The sequence below is a fragment of the Bacillus rossius genome, chromosome 2 (assembly GCF_032445375.1).
Source record: "Bacillus rossius redtenbacheri isolate Brsri chromosome 2, Brsri_v3, whole genome shotgun sequence".
NCBI classification, from domain to species: domain Eukaryota; kingdom Metazoa; phylum Arthropoda; class Insecta; order Phasmatodea; family Bacillidae; genus Bacillus; species Bacillus rossius.
This window is the reverse complement of record NC_086331.1, coordinates 91,629,413-91,650,092: the sequence shown is the minus strand read 5'-3', so window position 1 is coordinate 91,650,092 and position 20,680 is coordinate 91,629,413. Positions and strand designations below refer to the sequence as shown.

Below are 20,680 nucleotides of genomic sequence, written 5' to 3'. Positions count from 1 at the left end.
TACAATCAGGATTTAATACATGTAGTGAAAATTACTATTTATTTCCCATACACAAATTCTCTAAGTCTGCAAATGTCTAGAGTTTTTTATGTATATACCCTAAGTGAGTACTGTTAAAAAATACTGCTGTACATGATAGTAAACTCAAATCCTTTTTGAAAAATTAAAAATGTTAAGGTTGTTTTCAGTTAAATATTATGTACAGACACTACATTTGTTTTGAGCACAAAATGTATAATAGTATTTGTTTGTTGTTTAATATTTTCACAGTGCTAAGAACAATTAGTGAAATTGTTTTGATTATCTTTGTAGCTATAGGACGTGTTTTGTGGTTTTTGGATGGACAGTTAAAGAAAAAACATACAGAAATCAAAAACTACCAGTATGTAATGAAGTAAGCGTGAAAGAATTCCCAAGTGGAATTACATAATGAGGAAACATACAACCATAAATTAGATCATTCCACAATCAAATAATTGGGAATTTGCTGTATAGTTTAGCAAATGCTGTATTTTAGAATATTTATATTTTTGTAATATGTAGAAGTGGCCATATCTGTATTTTTAGCTATATCCAGATGGTGTGTGGTTCCTGTTCTTCAAAGGAAGGCTTGAGTTTATGAAAGGAAATATTGATGAATCCATTTCATGGTACACGCGATCCTGGAAGTCTCAGAGTGTGTGGCCTCAGTTTCACCATCTTTGTTTCTGGGAGCTCACATGGACAAACAGGTAGTTGCACAAGACTTGTAATTTTTCATGTGTGCCATTCATTTGGTTGAACTTACTTCTTGTTCTTTTGCATGCTGTTGGTTCTGCAGTTAAAATGTGTTATTTTTTGTGTAAAAATACATAATTTTTAATTCAGTTCAAAAAGAACTCATCCTATGTATTCCATTCCACAAATAGTGACAACACAAGTCTACCAGTATCACTATGCCAGAGATGTTTACAGTTAACTTTGTTGTCAACATCTGCTCAAAAGGTAATAAGACAGATTTTGTTATATAAAATGATAAAGCTGGCTTGCACAGTCTAGTAAGAAAAATCCAAGCAATAAATTTGCAGGTTAATCAAATGGAGTAGTGCTATTCTTTGACTCATGTAATGACTGCGGAAGCGAACCTCAATGGAACTTAAAATATAGACCATATTTCAGTTTGATAAGGCAATTTGCTGTGTTTAATCAAAATTTTCACACATTAGTAGATTAATAGAATTATTAATTTAATATACTTTAAAAATTTTTAAACTTAAAATGTAATTGTGTAAGTGTAGTTAAAGAATTGACAAATTCAATTAACGTCCAACATTTGAGTTATTTCTGTGTTCAATGATGTCTTAAATGTGTTTGTTTATATATTTTGTGATTAATGCATTGAAGTAACAATAATTAGTATTGGGTGTTGATAACCTTACATCTTAAGATGGATTTTGTTAAAATAATATACAGCATTTTAATGCACTTTTGACAGACTTTAAAGGATGATATATAATAGTAAAATAAATAATTTTTATAACCGAATCCCGGGTGATGTATCTTAGATCTAGACCACAACGTTAGCGAGATGTTTTGATCTCCAACGAAAAAAAAACTTCAAAATCTACAGTATATCAGGATTAACCTTTGAATGATACCCTCAACTTTGAAATAACCAAGTTAGAATCAGTGAATATGGAAGATTTATTCAAAATGATTAAGACTGTTTGTGAAAAGGTTGGTAAGTCGAAGAATGAGAACCTCATCCTCAGAACCCTACCTGTGGATTCTAGAGCAGAAACTGCAGAAATTAGGCAAGAATTGATTCATGCCAAAGAAAAACTATATTCCAACAGAGATCATGAAACTTCATATAGTTAAGCCCACAAGAAGCCTTTTGTCAACCAAGCTAGCCGACCGTGCAAATTTTCAGAGCGACTCCGGTAACCGCAGTCTGCCTCATGACCTACTTTTCACTCAGCACGATTCGCGCAGCGTCAAGAGCGCTAATGAAAACAACCAACGAGTCGCCAGTGATGGCTTTACCTTGGTGCAACACAGCGCAAATCCAAATCTACTGGTCACCCTGAAATGAAACGTGAAACTGAAAGGATGAAACCTATGCAAGTGGGTATCAGAAATATATCCACTCTAAAAATGATACCCAAACCTACTTATATAAAAAAGGCACTTTGTAACTAGATTTGATCCAGCTGTGCAAGAGCAAGTAATCATTGATTACATATCTAATGAGCTCAACTTGCCTCAAGTTAAAGTGACAAAACTTAAAACAAAATTCAACTTCTATGCTTCTCTCTGTGTTTAAGTGCTGGAAGATGACTTAAATAGAATAAATAACATTGTATTCTGGCGAAGTGGTTGTTTGATAAGCTGCTTTTATGGTAAATTGCTTCCAGCTCAAATTCTAAATAAAATCTCTGCAACAGAGGAGCTCACAATTTCTTCCAGGCCTGGGGCATCCACTTCTGCTTCTACTTTGATGCCCGGAGGAGCATCATGATCTCTGTCATGAAGCCTTTTTCTGAGGAATATTTAATTGCTTATCAAAATGTGAAAAGCTTAAAAACAAAATATATTGAATTTTCTGAAAATATTGTTAGCTTTCATTATGATATGATATGCTTGATCGAAACCTGGCTAAAGGAAGATAGCATAAACTTGCACTATTTTACCAACTGATATTTAGTTTTTAGAGAGAGAGAGAAATTTTCAACTTACAATGAAGAAAAGAGGTGGTGGTGTCCTGTCAGCTGTCAACAAGCACAAATTTTTATCAGTTCAACCAGTGTATGTTTACAACTTTCCCAGTATCGAAGTTGTCTGGCTAAAAATAAAATAAACGTCTACCAAATCGATAATCCTTGCTACTATCTACTTACCTCCAGATATCACTCCTAATGTTTACTTGGAATATTTTGAGTCCTTGGAAGGTATACTTCTATCCTGTGGTGAAGATGTAGTGATTTTTGGTGATTTTAACATTCCCGGTATTGACTGGATTATAGGGCTGGGCGATTAATTGAAATTTAGGATTTCGATTCGATTCCGTAAATAATCGAAATCGTTTCTTCTTTAAAATTAAGAATCGAAAAATTCGAACTTTGTCTAGGTCATTTGCATGGTGACAATTTCCACACATTCCGTTAAATTGCACATAAACTTTGTATGTACGTAAATCCTCAACGAATATTCCATTTAGCGACGTTCTTCATATCTACGAACTTTGGTTCTGCCAAACACTCATGATTCATAAGCAATATTTACCTCCAATCCTCTAAATAACAACACTCATTTTGTTCAAAATGGGGAAAAAAAAATCTTTATTACAAACGGCCGAGAAACACATTAATTATGCAATTGGAAAGTCCACGAACCAATCGTACAATAAGTTTCATTTCTGGGCTGTGAATATAACCTCAATCACCGAAAGCGGTAAATAAACACTACCCTAGCTTCATAGATATGATACCGACGTGCACGCAACACTTCCACAAAATGGCTGCCGAATTGTCTGCAACTTGAGCGCTAATGGTGGCAGACTTCAGTACCACGGCTTGGACATAAAAAAGTCTGATTCTTCCAATCGAAGCTGTGCATCTGTTGCACTATATCTGTGATAACCACTTTGTTTTGGTTCTGGGTTCCGCTTTTATACGTTTTTTTTAAGTGAGGAAGTTTGATAGCTATACAATTACATGTGGTAGTTGTGTTCTTTTTCTTTGTCTTAACATATATGCCTTCACTGCAGTATCACAGATGCCGACGACATTAATGGAAAATGCAAGAGCGTTAGTACTGTGGAAATGAGAAATGATCCATCATGTTTATTTTATTTTGTCACGTCCTCACGTCCAATACCGTGTTGAGTTTCTAGTGTGAAAACAATCTTTGTGCTGATTGTAGAAATGAGTGAAAACGTGAAAGGTGCATTTAAAGGTCGAAGTGCGGTTTGGAAATTTTACGAAAAAGTGTCAGAAACACATTCAAAATGCAAAACATGTGGCAACAAACTTAAACAAGTTCATGGGAGCACAACCAGCATGGCTAAACATCTCGCAAAACACACTGACGTATATTCCGAATTTTTAAAATTGCAATCTCAAATGAAATCTGTGGTACTTCCATCTTCATCTGTACCCAAACAGAAAATTGTCCAGCAAACTGCATTTTCTAGGTTAGAAAAATATCCAAACGATCATCCCAGAGCAGTTTCCATTACCAGTGCAATAGGCAAAATGTTGGCACCAGATCTTCAACCATTCAGCATGGTCCAAGATACAGGTTTTAGAGACCTCATGTCACTGGTTGAACCAAAATATAGCATGCCTGACCGTAGAACATTTGCAAGGCGTGTAATTCCAGATCTTTATGAACATCATCTTGAAAGAATAAAAACAAAACTGGCAACAGACATTGACGGCGGAGTAAATTCTATAGCTTTAACCACAGACATGTGGACTTCACGAAGTAATGATTCTAAGAATGTTTGCCTACATTGTTAGAAATTTTTTTACACTTGTTTACCTTATGCATTTGCTCTAGAATTAAAGAATCGAATCGAAATCGAAATTTCAATTTTTTTACAGTAATTTGAATCGGAATCGAATCGAAATGAAATCTGTGGAATCGCCCAGCCCTACTGGATTAACATTGAAACTGATAATATTATGCAGTCACATGTCTAAAACTAAAGCCAATTATTTACTTTACTTTACTTATAGTCTTGGTTTAATACAATACAATGATACCCAGCCTTCTATAAATCTTTTAGACCTTTGTCTTTCTAATCTTTCACAATGTAAAGTAACATACAGTCAAACCTCTCTGAAACAACCCCTCACGGTTCCCAGGAATAGGGTCTTAATAGAGGGGGGGTCGTAATAGATGTTTTCCAAAATTTTCAGTTCGTTTCAATCCCCCCCTCCCTCCCGAACCGCTACTCGCTAACCAGCCGTACAATGGCAGGATGCTGTCACTCACAATGCTAGACGGCTTTGCTTTAAACCCAATTCAACCTTCATGACAGGCCACCTCTAAAGAAAATATGTCAAAAGACAGTTTATTTTTACTGGTTAGTTTACATGTACGTTTTCTGCTTGCCGTAGTTAAATACACTAGAACCCCGATGTCACGAACCCCGGATTTAACGAAGCAGTGATTTTACGAATACTTTCTCGGGAACCGTCAAAAAATTGGACATTTTGACCAAAATGTGAAAATCAGAAAAAAAAAATAAAAAAAAAATAAAAACGAAATGAAAGATCATTAAAATCTGTTAATTTTAACACACAGCGTATTTTTGTGTCGGCTTTAATACTTCCAATAATGTTCATGTAAGAATAACAAAAAAAATAATGGGACATTTCCTTTAAAAATATGGCAGCGGTAGGTTCTGCAATGCGAGTGGGCGCACACGAAGCTCGCCCAGCTGGCTGGCGGCAGCGGCTTCATGACGCATAAGCTCACTCTTCCCTCCCCACGTTTACATTCTTCAAGTCTAGCTCATCCCTCCCAGACACACAAACCATCTACTGTCCTCCCTTATAACACCCCAACTTCGCTCCCCTTTGAAAAACCTTCAGTGAGAAAATGCTCTTTTCACCCTCTCTTCTCCCGTATAATTGGGCTATTATGAATGGGGTACTAAAGTGGTGAGGGAGAGGTAAGATCGTTGTAAATATTTTCGGACCCCTCCCTCCCCACCAAACACGCCCAAAAACAAGTACGTATGTCAAAATATGTATTTTTTCACACCAAGTTCGAGTTCAGTCATCTTTGGCAAGGAATTTACAAGCTTTCAAAATTAAATATAAATGTATTTTAATAGCAAGGGTCCTATGAAAAGGAATATACAAAATAAAATCAAGCTGCTGTCACCAAACAAAGCATAAAACGGCCCAATGCGTGGTCGCTTCGTTATTGCTCGCGCGAGAGGCGAGACGTGGAATGTTAGAAGAAAGATAAATGCGGGGGAGACAGACGGCAGCCAGTGTGTTTCCTGCGTGGGGAATAAGTGGCGTAGCCTTTTTTTTTATGCTGGGTGAAGCAACCTTTTTCTGTCAACCTACGGGAAAAGATAATTGCTTGAGCTGTCAAAATAAACATCGCTGCGGCAGTTAAAACAAGTCGAGGCGGGCGTGCATCCAGTCTGTCGCTGTGTATATCTACTCAAAAAACATAACATCTCAATTCATAACAAGATTCTTTATAACCTACACGCATTGCCGGATGTTTTCAGCCTGATCCATACAAGTTCTTTAGCCACGTTTTAAATGATAACAACTGGCGGTCCAGTGTTGTGCCCTGTTTTGCGGACACATAAAGCTTTTATAAATTTTCTGACAGTTTTAATATATTTTTACTCTTGTTAAAATGATGCAGATAACGTGATTCGTGGAATGGGGGTTGTCAAGCGCTGACAGCGGTCGACAGGAAGTGGTATCAATTTTTGATATGCGCTGCCTACGGCAGTACAGCACTCGGCAAGAGAAACGCAGTAACACGCTACTCACCACAAGAAACTTATTTTCTGTCCGATTTTCTTCGGATTTTCGGCAATTTTTTCACGGTTCCTCGAAATCGTGTTGTAATAGAGAGGTGGTCGCAATAAATGGGGTTGCAACAAAAAGGTTTTACTGTATGCTGTTGATGTACTTATCAAAAATGATCCATATCAACCAGCTTTAATAATCAACATCATATTATACTTACCCTAATAATATCAATCTTTTTTTATTAGAAATCACAAAAATGGCAATTTTCTTGGTCTGTATAACTATTAAAAACCATGACTGGTCATATGTATACAATTCTTTCGATGCTAAAGACCTTGTCGATCAACTGACAATCTTTAATTGATAAAATAAATACCTTCATCCCATTAACTTTAAAAAACAGTCTAAATATCCTGTTTGGTTGTCAAGGTAATTAATATGTGCTTTAAAATATAAGAAACATTTTCACAAGCTCTACAGAAGAAACAATTATTAGTACTATTCACAGTTCTCTAATTTTCATAAATTGGTTAAATGTCTTGGGACAGGCACTTTGGTGAATAGCTGACCAGGAGATCTGTTTGTTGAAGAGATAGTTGCTTGAGAATCGAAATAAAATGTGCAGAATTTCTGACATGAGAGGCTTGAGTGGGAACTAAAGGTTGGATTATTCTATTTATGTATCTGGCTAGTGCATGGGTAGGAAGGAGAGCTGATTGCACTAACAATAGGACGAAGAGGAAAGTCCTTCTTACGTATCGGCAGCCCATAGAATGTAGGGGTTCTGGCATCTTTGACAATTATATGTTTATTAGTGTCTTCCTCTAAAACTGACTCGACAACCAATTTCTTTCTGGCCAGCACTCCCAGCCTATCACAGAAGACCAGCTCTGATTGGCCAAACCAACAGGCCAACCAGAAGAAAGGAAGACTCTGATTGGCCCACAGCTGCAGCCATTCGGGAAACACTCCCCTCTCAGGCGAGACTATTAAAAAGGCAGGAGAACTTGTAATAACCTCAGTAGTTAACTCTACCCTGATGATGGCGACTGCAACGTCGACCGAAATGTTGGTGATATATTCGCTTTGGATGCAGCTACAACCTAGAAGCCAAGCAACTCCAGACAAGGGCCGCGAAAACCCGCAATTATTTTTTTTAATTATTAAACAAATAAGTGTGAACGCACGATAATAATGGTATGTGGAACCATATCTATAGTACATTGCATCAGATAATATTGTTCCAATATGGAGTTCAGTGTTACAAATTATCGCATTCTATACCCAAAATTATGGTATGTGACAGCTGATTATTACCATAGCGCTAGAGCAGCAGTGGGATGCAAAGGACACTAGAGGATATTAGAGTTGAAGAGTTCTAGAGGTGCTTCAAACAGTGGGAAAAACGACTTGACAAGTGCATCGCATCTAATGGAGATTACTTTGAAGGTGACTGAAGGAATTTTCTAAAAAAAGGTAATAAATAAAATTGTTATAACAAAAAAAATCCGCTTTTTTTTTTTTGATTACCCCTTGTACTTTACACTAAATCTTAGTCCATTGTTTATCCAAAAAGAAAACTAACCTATTTACACATGTCACTGAAGTCTGATTCTACAGTGAATCACTCCCTTATTTGTCCTTTTCCCCACATCACTGTTCCCGAACACTGTTTCACCACTACTGTGTGCACGCTGCCTCGCTATTTCTCTATTATGCCACACAACCTCCCAGCAGAACAGTCGCTCATTCCCTCGAGATCAAGTTGTTGCCTACACTTAATTGCAGGTATTGCTGAAGTGAAAGACTGACTCGACTAATATTTTTAATGCTTCTAGAAAGCCCCTATATCCTGCTACACCAGCGTGTGCCCCTTGACAGTTCTGTGGGCCTTCCAGCATGCATGTTAGTAGCTAAGTATGTTTGAAGTTAGGATGCGTTGCAGGGAAGCCCTATACACTTTAGGTCAGGTTTTTTACCGACTCAACTGGTCAGCTAATATGCTTATATAGCATGCAGAATTAGCCAAGGATGCATCTCATAGCTTTCCGATTGTGCTATAAATTAAGGTCCTTTAGCTGACGCTTGGAAGCTGCCAGAGAACTTATCTAAGGTTGTTCTCTTGGGTCAGGACTAGCCAGAAATCTCCCTAACACGTGGGCAAGACACAAGACACAGCGGCGCCATGCTACGATGGTGGCACAACGAGCTGCAGCGTGATGATAAATGGGGGCTGGAATGCCACTGCAGGAGTTATTTCATAGGCTACAATGTCTCAAAGACTGCCAGCACCGGACCCCGCACACCAGGTGCCATGTGCTACAATAAAAGAAATGTTATTGCTTGTCAAACACCTGCGTCATTGTGCTAAGCAGATCAGCCCTCACCTGACACATCTTTTTGTTACAGTTAGACCATGTCTACCTTTTGGATTTTCAATGAGCATTTTAAAATTAAAAATAGATTTCTTTCACTACTTGGATTAATATTTAAAAAAAAATTTTTAAATCTAGAATGTTAATTGTATTTATTATCCTCATAAAGGATATTTAGAAACATGAGTGTTTTTGCGTATTGTTGTTTAGCACTGTTAATCAAAAGCTATATAGTTATGTTACACTGCCATTAATGTGTGTTAACCATTTGTGTAGTTGTATAGCTCATGTTCCCAAATGTTCCATTGAATTTCCATAAATAATTTTATGGCATATTTACTGTAACATTCTCCAAGTTCATAAAATTTATTTCATCATTTTTATGCCAATTTAATACTAAGCTGATTTGCAAGATTACAATCTTGAAAATCTTATACCGTATTTACTCGCATAATTTCCGCAGTAATTTGGCTACATTTTTGACAAAAAAAATGGGGTGCGGACATTATGAGGTGAAGTCCGAAAAAAAAATTTTTCCTCAAAATTTTACGTTTTGTGTAGAATAAAAAAATTGTTCTCTCATAATTAGTTTACTAGTACCCTGTTTTTACGTATGCTCACGGTTCCGCAGATTGCATTAGTAAAATCGCTGCTTCGTAAAATTGGCACCCTTCCCTCGGCCCAGTTGAAAAATATTAACGGCGGCACACTACTTCGCAGAGCGCTGGTGACTGGCGACCCTCCGCAGCGGATGTGAAAAATGTGACAGGTGTCGAGATAATTGGGTGCCGGCGATTGGTGGAAGACGCCACTCATTTTTTTTTTTCTTCTCTCACTCGCGTGTGCACTCTTACATTCAGAAGCCGCAGCCAGCCTACACAAAATAAATTTGCGTGAAAAGATATTTTTTAATCTTTCATTAAGATGGCCACTAACGGCACGGGGCAGATGTCTAATGTCTGCATTAGCCGGCGCCACTTCTCCGCTACCTCCCCTACTTTGTGACGTAGTGTGAGTTGCAGCTGCTTTGTCCGCGTGTCTGCGGGTGGGATGTGTGTACTAGCTTGTGCTATATATAGCCCATCCCCTTGCAACTCGCGTGACGTCGCATGCAGCTGCGCAGTAGAGTGCGAGTTTCTGAGTCCGGACGGTTTCACCATGCTACAAACCCTCTCAGCGACCGCTCCAGAGAAATGAACAACTCAAGGTCAAAGCATTGTTGACAGCGTCAGTAAATATCCATCCTGTTACTGTGCCTTTCAGGGGTGGCCAAGGTTGCTTTGTCTGGTGCGGAGTTTATGCGGATTTTAAAAAATTCCATTTCAAGTATTTAAAAAGAAATGTGCGGACATTATGCGATGGCGGACATTATGCGATTAAATACGGTACATATTTGCCTGTTAAAAATAAAATATGTTATTTAATTTTGGATTTTTTTATAGCATAAAGTGTGATTGGAGGGAAGCAAGTGTGTATGCAGGCTTCTTGTTGGAAGAGAGTCGTTGGTCTAAGACTATTTATAGTTACCAAAAGGCAGCGATACTCATAATGCTTGGTGAAAACATGACTGCTGAAGAGAAATCAGAGATTGAAAATCTTATGAGGTAAGTAAAAGTTAAGTTTATTTTTAATTTTATAAACTTTATTTATTTCCAATATTTAACCAAATTTTTTTTAAGTTATAAAAAATTAACTTCATAGCATGTTAGATGAATGTGAACAGCATTTATTTCCATGCACATCATCATTTCCTTTCGAAATGTTGCTGCAGGCATGTTTTAAGCTATAAGCTGAAATTAAGTTATTTTGTGTAGGAGTGTTGAAAATGTCATTCAGTTTCAGCTTAAAGTGTTTTAGTATATATCTGTTATTTATTGTTTTTTTATGTAAATTATTACATCTTTCTTTCTTTTTTGTTGATTTGGATAAATGCATTGTCCATTCCAAACATATTTACTGCACTTTCAATTAGTCCTGAGCCGATACTGTTTTGTACCGATAGTGATACGAACCGATATCCCCTGCCGATACACCCGATATGCCAATACCGATACATACTTCAGAAAGCACATACTGTATAATGTTTTTAAGATATTTATTGAGAATACAATAACAAACACACACAAAATCTTACAGTTTGCTTTCACATTGAAGAGAAAATGACTTAGGCAGTTCAAGAAACACAGTTTTTAGGAAGCAATAAGGAAGTTAATTAAAGTTTAGAGAAGAAATTTTAAAACAAAAATATTAAACTTATTTACTACAACTTTTTTGTTTGTACACAGAGCACCTCTCAGATGCCACACTACCAAGCAAATGTAGTTTTTAGGAAGCAGCACTATAAATATTTTGAACTTTTGTTCAAAAAAACTAACTTTCGTATCTTTTGAGGGGTCATGGAGCTCCTTTTGTTTGTGCACAGAGCACCAGCTGTACTAAACAGTCTCTCTGATGCCACACTACCACAAGGTGTTGACAAATATTTCTGAGCAAGTTTTTTGAGTGATTGGTGAGGAGATGTTTTCCAGTACAGAAGTGGGCTTGTATTAATGGCACAGAGTGGTTCCTCAAGGTACCTAGTAAGTTTTTGTGTAGGCGATAAAGATGTACTAGCTCCAACACTACTACTACTGGAAATTAGATTTGTGTACAAATAATGTATGGAGTGACAAGTGTCACTGGAACTTGTAGCGGTATTGTCAAGGGCAGGTGAATGAAGTTCTGGGGTCTGTAACAAACTCAGCTGTTGTTCAAGAGTGGACTTGGCAGAAGTTACATCTTCCTCACTGGAAAAAACAAATTGTTTGAAGCGTGGATCAAGCAGAGTTCTTAAACTGTAATGAACATTTTTTTTCCATATATGCGTAGCGAGTATTTAGGTTGCGAACCATTTCAGTGTAGGCAGACTTCAACTTATTTCCTGGCTTACAAGTAGACAGAAGTTTTGTCCAACCATTAACAAGGGGGATAACTTCTGAAATACTAGTATTCTCATTACTAATGGTTTGGGTGGACATGAAGAAAAATTTAAGCAATTTCGCAATTTCTCCTACCAATTCCCAGTCAGAATTTGTTAGTTCCACATTCAAATTGAGGTCTGGACCAAGATATGATATGGCACGTCTCTGCTCTAAAACCTCTCCAACATAATATAGGTACTGTTCCATCTGGTTGGTTCATCGTGTTTCAGTTTGTGGCATGGCATTTTGTTGGCTTCTCTTGGAATTCAGTCAAACGTTTGTTCGCTGAAATAGAGTGCCTGAAATGCCCTACCACACGCCGAACTATACACATCAGAGACATTTTTATGGTTCAGTAACGACTCTTTGATGACAAGTTATAAAGCATGAGCAGCACACCCAACACACGGGATTTGTAATAATTCACAATCCCGAACCATGTTAGCAGCATTATCTCTTACACTAAGATGCACCTTATCCTTTATACCCCAATCATCTAGATACTGTGTGATGAAATCACATATATTCTGCCCAGTGTAGTTAATATAACTGAATGGCACAACTTCCACACACACACTGATCTTCTCAAAATCAGGAGAAATGAAATGACATGTCAGTGACAGAAAATAATCATTTCCCAGAGATGACCACATGTCAGTTGTACAGCTGATATGGTCTGCAGCCTCCAAAATATCTTTTACTTTCTGGGAAACCACATCATACAGCTCAGGAATTACGCTGCGAGAAAAGTTTGTCCTGTGTGGTATTTTGTACCTCGACTTGAGGTATCTCATCAGATTATTGAAACCTGAAATAAAAAATATAGGGATTTTAATCACATCATATATTATTATGTAACTTAAGTCTATAAACAAAACATTAAAAGTATAGCCTACATTAGGCCTAACTTAACACATCATCCCTGCAAGTTAAGCAAAGAGTTACAAAGTTTAAATGTGTTAGGCCTGAGTTAAAATGTTTTTTACCTTCTGACTCCACAGTACTAAAAGGCAAAAAGTCTGTGCAAATCATATTTGCAATCAGTGATGTTAATTCTGTCACCCTTTTGTGATTAGGAGGATAAGGTATGTTTCTCTTAAACATTTCCGAAATATCTTCTTGTTTACTGGTGTCTTTTCGACGTAATATATGTTCTGTGTGCACAATTTGGACTGATGATGCCATTGTAGGCATACATTCAGATGATGTTGCGGCCGTTTCAACAAACTATGTCGCAGCAGTTTCGGACGATGACCGCGATGCAGACGCCTGTGGAACATCTAACTTAAGTAATTTATTATTTACAGATGAATGCGATCTTTCCATGTGATGCTTCAAATTAGTAGTAGTGTAAGATCGCGTGTCCTTTCCACCACGAGAAACAAGGCAATGGCAAATATTGCACAAAGCCTTTTGGTCATTGCTTTTACTAACAGAAAATAAACTCCATACGTCACTCTTGCGATTCATTTCTGTAATAATATATTTTTTTGAAGAAAGCAGCACCATGTAAAATACAAATAAACAGGAAAGAAAATAATGCTGTTTGACGAAATCACGGAAATAGTAAACATACAAAGGTATCGCTAAAAATCGTGACGTAGTATCGATCTTGCTTCGAGACAATCGCAAACGTCACTCGCATGCGAAATGACGACTGCGCAGCCATCGATCGTTGTTGTTACTTATGTGCGTCGTGTGTGATATCGCTGAACAAGTGACGGTTTTAAGTGTAGGCCTAGGTTAGAAAATACTTGGCGGCGCTTTATGTTAAAAATACGTGGTTTTCTGTGAATAAAATTAATTTTTTTAAATCTTGTGCATTATTATATGGACAGCCGATTTATGAAACGTTTTCTATCACAATGGGTGAAAATAAATACAAAATTTTGTGAGTGTATCGGCACCTTGTATCGGCAAAAAAAAGTATCTGTCCGGACGATTCCAATACGTTAATATCGGCCTATATTTAGTATCGGTTATCGGTATCAGCTCAGCACTACTTTCAATATAAACGTTATGATAAATGTATGGTTTGTCACTCATCTATTTTTCTTCTCTTTCGGATATGCTGTGGAACACTCGTAATCCCTTCTGATCTCCTTAGTATAATATAACTCTGATATAAGGTTTTAAGAGTTATTGTTTTGAGATATTATTTTAACTCTCAACATTGTCTAGCCTGTGTGTTTAGTTTGTTTAGAAGTTATGTTCTTAAGGTTGCATTTTGCTGTAGTATCGACATACCATGTGCCATGATCCCATGATTGCTTCTTTGGATTGAAAACAGAAGTGTTAAGTAGTCATTAGTAGTACAGTAAGTATAGCTGATCCGGCTACTGGTTCATGGCTCAGAAGCCAAGGAGCCGGTCCATCATCAAAGTCTGATGTCATGGTGGCCATTTTGGAATAAAGTGCTTCACTTCCTAACATTACATTTTACGTTACGATGACATCGCAACAATAACCTTGAGCCTGGTGGCCATCTTGGATGATTTTACTTTTGACCTTGACCTTTACCTCGACTGTCATGTTTGATTCTGGTGCCACAACCACTTTCTTTGATTCTGATGTTACTGCTGACATGTTGTTTTTGGACAGTTGTGAAATTCCAGTTACATGAGAATCAGGCTATCTTTTTATGCAACACAACATCAGAGCATGAGTGCAGAATTTATCTATTAGCTACACAGATCTTAACGTCCGAATCTGTAACCACCCGATGAGACCCAAAGGGATACTTAAGACATAATTTATTGAAAATTTCCTCACCAATCAAGGACCAGGTAGCACCCGAATCATCAAGAGCGGGAAATAAATGTTCGTTAAAAACATAAACAAAATAATGAAATTAAAAATTGGTATGTTTTCAAAATTTTTGACTGCCGCAGGAACCAACTCACCGAATCAAGGCCCATTTCCCAGACAGTCAGCTCTGTAGTGTCCAGCTCATTTACACTAAGCATTTTTGATGTAAGGTATCCATGGGAAGTTGCGAGCATTTGTAAACTGCATGACCAAAATCACAGCATTTGGCACACCTGTAATTAGCAGTGCCCACATCAAGCGCATTTACAAGCTCCGGATGGTTCATAGCCTCGCTCACCTCGTCACTTGGTGCACTTATACTGCCCGAACCATACAAGGCAGAATCATGCAGCGTAGCATGAACATTTTATAACTTACACTATAGGCAGAGAACACGTCTGGGCTCCCTTACAGGAGGGTTTGCGTCACAGCTCTGCGGCGAAAGCGAAATGTCCTAGTGATACTTTTTTACAGCCATAAGCAATTTTACAGATCGCCACTCCATCTGCGGAGAGCTTCCAGACTGGATGGGGTTAACATGGTACTAATTTGTAACACGAGGGGTGACACATTACCCAAGATAACTTGCACTAATTCAGCTTCCTGTAAGCCCAGCTCAATCACGTCTGCATAGGACACAATAGAGTTGATAAATTGGAGCGTTGGCTCATTAGAATCCTAAAATCCAAAAATGATTTCTCATTTACATGTTTTGAGAACACATTGTGGACAGATGAAATTCAGAACAAGTTTTTTTGAATTTCACAAACGTGAAATTCTGAGTAATGTCTGGTAGAGTTTGTAGTGATCCAGGCGGTAGCCGGAGAACCCATCACGTATGAAACAAAACAAACCTCACACAAAAAACAACCACTTTGCAGCAGAGCTGTGCAGAATTTTGAAGCCTTCTAGGGATAAATCACATTCAGAGCAGCTTCCACGTTGGGCTGTATCAGGAAGACAAGAGAACAATATAATTTATGCTGTATTTTTACAGAGACAGGGTGAGTGGAGTGTGTGTGCAAGTGATAAAAAATGGGAAAATAAAAATATAACTACTAATCAGAGGCTTAACAGTTATCATCATTTAAACTTGTACACATTTAGTCAGAGTAAAATATTATGCTTTAGGAAATTACAATAACGAATGGTCCTTTATAATTCACAGTAATGCCCACAGGTCAAGTTAGACCAAATATCAGAAAACATCATCACCAAGGATCACACTTGAAAATAGCATTCCGTAATAACACTAAAAACTACAACGCCCAACAAATACATCAAAACATTAATATTCCGTTAAGATTCAAAAAGTTATCACTCATAAAGAGGCATTTAATGACAATGATAATTTCTTAAAGTAATATCAAACTGGTGTCAAAACATTGAAGTGTGCTTGGTTTATGCGAAATAAACAACCTTCGAGTCTGGCGCCTTACAAAGTTCAAATATTAAGGATTACAAAACAGGCGCAAATCCTATCATGTGTGTCCTATGCTGGAATAGGGAAGAAGCTAGTTGTGGTGTGTTCCCGTACAGTGAAGTTTTTGAGTCCTAGCAAATTTAGTAACCACTTTAGTTTTTAGTTGTACATGGGCTAGCAAACATCTTTATTAATTACATCTTTTCCAAATACATAGTATCATCACAAAGTGTTATACAAAACGTATCTATAAGTAAGCTTTACACAAAGTGTAAACTGTAACATCAAATTGTCTCACGAGCGAGTACAAACATTTAAAGCAGTGGAAAGATAATTTACGTGTGAGTATTGATCAGGATCTTAGTTGTTATTCCTTCACCTTCATGTAGCAATTTCCTGAACATACGGAGAACCGGCTTACGAGCATACAAAAATGTGCACAGCTTTTAAGAAGGATGAAGAGCAGTTTTAACACACACATTTTACGTGCGCCATATGAAGTTGACATAATACATAAACACACAAAAAGAACAATTCTAAACAGTGGGTAAGAGTGCACGTAAAAACGGCTAGCTACGGCAGTAACCGCGAACACAATTAAAGTAAGCGAACAACATAACGCATAGCTGGGAGACAGCAAACCCGACAGATAGGCATCATGAACATTTAAATAATGTACAAATGACTATTACTTTACACATTTGATATATACGAACCCACGGTTTCCAGGGAAAGAGAACGAACAATAACACACCTGTCCCTCACTTAGCACGGCTTCAGATTGTGTGAATTCATTTAGCGCGATGTTAATTTTACTGCCCTAGTCTTGAATAGCACGTCTGTAAATTTCAGTTAGCGCGAAATCTCAGCAGGCAAAAAAAAAAAAAAAAAAACATTGTGCATGGTGCCACAAAGTCTGTTTCAACTTCTTTAAACAACAGATGTGCCATGGCATACAGTTAGCCTTACAAAGGGGGAAGAGATGCGTGTGCAGGTCTGACTATGCTATCGGTTGTTGTACAAACATCAGCTATGGCGAGTTAAATTGCGGCTATGGAGTGTAAACGACCAAATGTTTTTAAGTCTGCGCGTATTTCGCCGTGCTGTACCCTTGTCACCTGGCCAAAGACCGGGCCGTGAACTCAGTCTCGCTAGTATTAGGGAATTCATACAAACAAAAGCAACGTTTGTCCATTCGTCTGCTGGTAACTGTAGGTGCGTAATTACCTGCAGTTGGAATCATAGTGGACATGGCTTCTAAGTGAGAGCATAATGAATCGTGTTCAAGTATTTGGGACAAAACTAGAAGTATTACGCCGTGCAGATTGTCATGAAGGCCACTCTTATGTTGGTCGTACTTGAGTTTTAAGCAAGTCAACTGTGCGCACAATCGTATGAAATAAGGACTCTATCAAAAGTTTATAAGTCTGATGCTGTTGGTTGTACTAGCGGGAATATATTTGTCATTAGATACCGGAACAGAAATGAACAGATGATTCACATGGAAAAGGTTGTTAAATGAATGTTGCAATGAAAAAAAAAAATAATCATTGGCCTGACAGGATTGGTGTGAATCAGGTGGTGATACGTGAATAAGCACTTTAATTTTTGAAAAATTAAAATCCATTTATCTGAACAGTAATATCGGTTTCACTGTCAGTAAAGGAAGGTTTGGAAAGGTACGCGACATGAGTTGAAGGTCACACCCGGGCGGGCAATTCAGCCAGCCGACTGACGATAAATTACATAACCACGTATCTCCCGTTACGCAGTGTCATATTTGCCATACAAAGTGCGATGGGAGGCATATAATGATTATTGGTGTGACATATTTATCGTTGAGTGTTATTCTACGCATTTATATTACATAAAGTATATTTTCCTACACAATTTTGGAACACATTAAATAAATTAGCCTTGCTATTTATGGAAACTAATGCTTCAGAATACACGATTTTGAATAACACAAGCATTTTTAAGAACGAATGAGTCGTGCTAAATGAGGGATAGGTGTACAAGCAAATGACCCTTACAAAAGCGGGCCATGTAAACCTAACGATGCAATTCAAGTAAGACAAGGCCATGCAGTCGAATTAAACCTGTGCCCTGGGTCTCGTGCACAACAAGTACCAATACTTAATTTATCTGCTGCCATGGAAAAACCAAGCCCAAGCCAGATATCTACTAACACGAGCCTGGATTTAAGTGTAACGGAGAGAAAACAGATTTACAGTGAAAATGAACCTATAAGAAACTGGGCGACTGTGACTCGGCATGACAAGACACAGGTTTCCATAAGGATGTTACAGTGCTTTCATAATGATCAACAGCAGCGCTATCAAAACACACAAAAAGATTTAACCATGACAATTTTTAAATGTGGCAGGCCAAAACAGCAATTTAGAAAAGATGAACCAAGAATTTAACAAGTTACATTTACTGTACGGGACTGTGCCACAATCAGTCGCAATACAAGTCAATAAACTATATGAGCGCCCACCATGTCTCGCCGGCCTCGCACGTTGCAGACTATCAGAAGTAAAGTTACAAACTACATTATTGCGGAAGCTAGCTAGTAACGCAAACGACCTAACCCAATGAATTACTTATGAAGAATAAGACAGAATCATAGGTGTGCAAAGCTTACATGCATAACGCCAATGCACAATGCGCATGTGCCGAAACCTGGAGGGGGAAGCAAAGCTGTAAAGAAGCGTGGTTGGAAGGGGATAGGGAGGGAGGGGAGTCGCTCGCGCCTTGCTGGTACGAAGGCACAACGACAAAATCGTTGCAACATTACTACAGCCAGAGTATTTCTCGCCCATTAAGTTCAAAGACAAGTAAACAAGTTTATTTCAAGTGTGTCATATTGCATATTATATAAGTAAATGTGTGTGTGTGTAAGGCTTTCACTATGCTTTGGGAAACTGTGTGTATCAAATTTTTATTTTAGATTGTTTTAAAATGAGCATGGATACAGTGAATTTTTTTTTAGGATGGCAGTATTCCTTAGGCAAATAATTACTATGCATCTTAATAATCACTACTATAAACTGGATATAAGATAATTCCTGAAGTTATATAATCATTTGTGTCCATATGACATTGAAATGTGAATTCTTTTTCCAGGAATGCACCACAATGGAAACAGCGAATAGCTGGGAAGTCACTTCCAATGGAAAAGTTTGCCATTAAGAAGACTTCTCGCTATTTCACTCAAGAAAATTCATTAGTTTTACCAGCCATTGAACTAATGTATGTGTGGAATCTGTTCAAAGTATTGGGAAAAAAACACCATCTTGTTCTACAAATGTACAAAATTATTGAAAAGGCACTAGTGAGACTGAATGAGCAGCAAGGTATGTTTGTAAATGTATTTATTGGAAACAAGACTCATAAGCCTTTTTCTGTTGGCATAGAATGAATAAAGTAGACTGGGCTTTCACTGCAATTGTCTGATAAACAATCTTGGCTTTCAAGGTTGCTGCTTCGCACTGGTAGTGTGTACCGATATTTCGCTCTGCACTGCAGCAAGCATCTTCAGGGTTAAGAATCTGGGATGTGGTAGGGCTCTGTATATACTTGCCAGGGGTTTTCCTCAGGTAGTCAATCATGAGAATCCTCCTCTTATTGCCTCTAATTCCAGCGTCAGAGAAAGGCTCTCCTCCCATTGGCTACTGTATCGGCCAATCATGTATGTATTGATTTTTTTGGCCAATCAGAATAGACATTTTGGTGTGTGTCTCCTTTTGCTTTCTGCTGGGTATATTCCCCCATAAGTGGCATGTTTTAATCAGCGCATAACCATCTTCTCCATTGATTTTGTTGGGTTTTTAAGTTCATCTGCCCCTCAAAGTAACAATGTTCATTTTGCGTAGTTTTTAAGTAAATTCAAATAAATTATGGCATGATTTGAAGTAGAGCAGTCATTGATTCTAAGTAGTGCTGTTTTCTTTTTTACGTGAATTTTTAATTCCATGCACACACAATGGCAACATCACTTATGTAGCATTAAATACAATGCAACAAATTTAAAATGTGATGAATCAACAAACAATTATTTTGCTCTTTCCTTAGTAGCTATTTGCTTCCTTCATTGCCTATTTATCTCTGGCAACGGTCCTAGTGTTCAACCATCATTTATATTACACCATCCCGGATGTCAGCAGCAGGCCAGCAGCTCTGAAGAGAAAAGCCAGAAGCTTTCAGGCTAGTTTACCTCGCACCTACTGGGATGCGCTAGTGGCAAACATGGCAGACACACATTTAATGGACAAAAAAGTGTAAAATTATGTTAACAGGTTTAATAATCTTTCTTATAATAGAAAAAATTTTATTAGAATTCAAATATAATCTCCTATATTAATAACATTATTATTTTGTAACTAGGAAATGTTTGAGCTTTTTAGGAATGCTGTATTATATAAACAATGCGATCTGTGAATATTTAAATTTATTTTTAGTTTATTTGGTTTCAAAATGTTACTCAAGGTTTATTTAAATGTATTTCAAATGTATTTAGACATATATTAGTACTAAATTGATTTTAATGGGAGTAGTGTCTACTGATTGGAAAATAAATTCTTTTAATTAACATACACACTTATGGAAAAAAAGACA

General features: G+C 37.5%; 1 protein-coding gene across 2 annotated transcripts in view; it reads left to right on the top strand.

The window, feature by feature from the left end:
- Positions 1–20,680, top strand: part of LOC134529458 (tetratricopeptide repeat protein 39B-like) — a 207,871-nt gene that overhangs the window by 164,248 nt on the left and 22,943 nt on the right. For both annotated transcript variants that reach the window (XM_063363579.1, XM_063363578.1), the window contains exons 11-13: positions 568–731; positions 10,312–10,473; positions 19,190–19,419. In XM_063363579.1, the coding sequence (XP_063219649.1) occupies positions 568–731; positions 10,312–10,473; positions 19,190–19,419 (556 nt within the window). The remainder of the gene's footprint in view (positions 1–567; positions 732–10,311; positions 10,474–19,189; positions 19,420–20,680) is intronic.